Source organism: Etheostoma spectabile, chromosome 20 (assembly GCF_008692095.1).
Source record: "Etheostoma spectabile isolate EspeVRDwgs_2016 chromosome 20, UIUC_Espe_1.0, whole genome shotgun sequence".
NCBI classification, from domain to species: Eukaryota; Metazoa; Chordata; class Actinopteri; order Perciformes; family Percidae; genus Etheostoma; species Etheostoma spectabile.
In genome coordinates, this window is record NC_045752.1 from 20,133,539 (window position 1) to 20,136,038 (window position 2,500).

The following is a 2,500-nucleotide window of genomic DNA, read 5'->3' on the forward strand; positions in this document are numbered from 1 at the left end:
TTGGTGGAACATGTGTACGTTCAGAAGTAGTTTTTGTCCTCAACAGAAACTCAAATTAGACAGATAGTCTAGCTAGCTGTCTGGATTTACCCTGCAGCGATCTGAGGACCAGGTAACCATAGTCCTCAGATTGGACAGATAGTCTAGCTAGCTGTCTGGATTTACCCTGCAGAGATCTGAGGACCAGGTAACGATAGTTCTCAGAAATCAGCTGCAGGTTAGAGCGCCAACACAGAGTCAGAGGACGGGGACGGAGGTCAAAACGCCATCATAGAGACAGAGGACGGGGACGGAGGTTAGATCACCAACACAGAGACGAAGGAAGGGGACAAAGGTTAGAACAACCAACATAGAGACAGAGGACGGGGACGGAGGTTAGAATGGCATCACAGAGACAGCAGAAGTGGATGGAGGTTGGAACACCACACAAAGATGGAGGATGGGGGCGGACATCCGAAAATGAACATCGAAAAGAGAGAAATCCAACATTTCCATCAGAACTAGAGCATGCTGGTTAAATGTGGATATAGATAGATAGACAATTTTTTATATGCACGTACGCTATGACCATATGTAGAACCAAGAGTAGAAAAAAACTGTTGATGAGGAGCGTTCAGAACAGTGGGAAATAACTTTGTAGCATCTCTCGGTCTTCATCAGTAAATAAAGTTTGCTCCTGAACATACATTTGATTGTAATTCTTATATTAGTTTGTTTATTTTGTTAAGCTAACACTACAGGTAAGAAGATGGGTGGTATTTTAGATATTTCAAAGTGCTGTCTGTCTGTGTGTGTTTGTGTGTAATATTTTAGATATTTCAAAGGGCTGTCTGTGTGTGTTTGTGTGTTTCAGCGTGTAACTGCCACCGCCATTCTTTTGACTGCTACTACGACCCGGAGGTTGATCAGCAGAGAGGCAGCATGGACGTGCACGGACACCACCGAGGTGGAGGAGTCTGCCTCAACTGTCAGGTAACTACCATTCTGCTTGAGTGTCCATTCACATCAAGAAGGTGGGGGGGGGGGTCTTATTTGTTTGACGTCTTATTGTGTTTTTAAACCGTCCAAAAATGCACAAGTAGACTTTATATTTCACAGTATTCCGTCAGATCACTTATAGATTTTGACATTTCTGACCGCAATTGAAGGCAGCTTCATTGCTTTGTTGTTTGAGCAGTTCAGAGCTGGTGTTTGCTGTTTTCTAATTTTATTGTGGCAGAGATCGAGGAAGGGATGTTTCCTGTTTCCACTAATGTAGACGTACAAAATACATTTATAAGTGTTAGTGTGCAAAACATTCATAAAAATGTAAAAAATAACAAGAAAGAAATCCATGTAGAAACAGAAATAATTACTACATTAACAGTAAAAACAACATAGTTGCATATCAGGACAAGTCTATTTTTATTCATATAAAATGGCATAAAAGGAATCCATGAAATACATTTTTATTCCACAAAATAACTGTAACTGAATGATTTTTGTTTAGTAATTATGGAAATTGTTAACAAAATAATACCTAAAACTATACAGTAAATCTGTTTTTTTTTATACTTCATTTAAAACACAAATATACATGTCTGAAGAATGTTAAAGATGGAAATAATGCAACGTAGAAAGGAGCGGTGCAGCTTTGGAGAAGGTTGCTAATCTAAGGAACTGTTTCTATAGCAACGACATGGACAGACACAATATTACAGTATGTTAAATGAGGATCACTTAATAATGATTTATTTTTATAAATATAAGCCTTATTCTGCACCATCTGCATAGACTATGTTGCAGAACAACTTGAACTCAATGACTGACTCTTGTTCAGTGCTTTTAAATCCCAAAAGAAAGAAAGTTTTTAATAACCCTAACTTATTTTAGTCCATTAGTTGACCAATCACTCCTTTTGGTCTTAGTCCACTAAGGTTTCTGGATACATCTCTGGTAAACACAAGATTTGAAATGATGCTTTTGCATGATGTTTTGTGTAGAAACTCAGTTTTTTAAATATGTTGATTAAATCAACAAATTAGTTAGATTAGTTGACAAATTATTTGAGTAATAATATAGTCAGAGGTCAGTCCCAGTTTTTACTTTACCTGACTACAAAGCCTCTTTTTCAGTTAGTCTCCTATTTGTGCTTTCTTTCTTTCATTTCTTTCTGGCAGTTTGGCCTGGTCTTCCTCTGCCGGTTAACCGAATAAAACTAAAACTAAAACTAAAAATAATTTCTTTTTAGCATCACACCACTGGAGCCAACTGTGAGCGCTGTATCCCCACCTACTACAGGTCACCTGACCACAGCATCGACTCCCCATTGGCCTGCTCACGTGAGTAGGCCCCTAACAGTTATTACCCAGTTGTCTAATTGTCTTTTCTTTTGTTAGGTAATCATGGTAAAGAGGTCTTAAGGTGTCCGGCTGCTGATGGTTATGGCGGATTGTGTTTAGATATGCCATATTGTAATTATATAAGTGATTATTGGTCGGACTTGAGCTAAATTATGTTG

The 2,500-nt window shown here is 38.3% G+C and overlaps 1 protein-coding gene across 4 annotated transcripts in view; it reads left to right on the forward strand.

The window, feature by feature from the left end:
• The window catches only part of LOC116669984 (laminin subunit alpha-5), a gene marked incomplete at its 5' end in the record, with an annotated part of 69,536 nt that overhangs the window by 5,585 nt on the left and 61,451 nt on the right, over positions 1–2,500 (forward strand). For all 4 annotated transcript variants that reach the window (XM_032500152.1, XM_032500155.1, XM_032500153.1 and 1 more), the window contains 2 exon segments: positions 854–972; positions 2,231–2,321. In XM_032500152.1, the coding sequence (XP_032356043.1) occupies positions 854–972; positions 2,231–2,321 (210 nt within the window).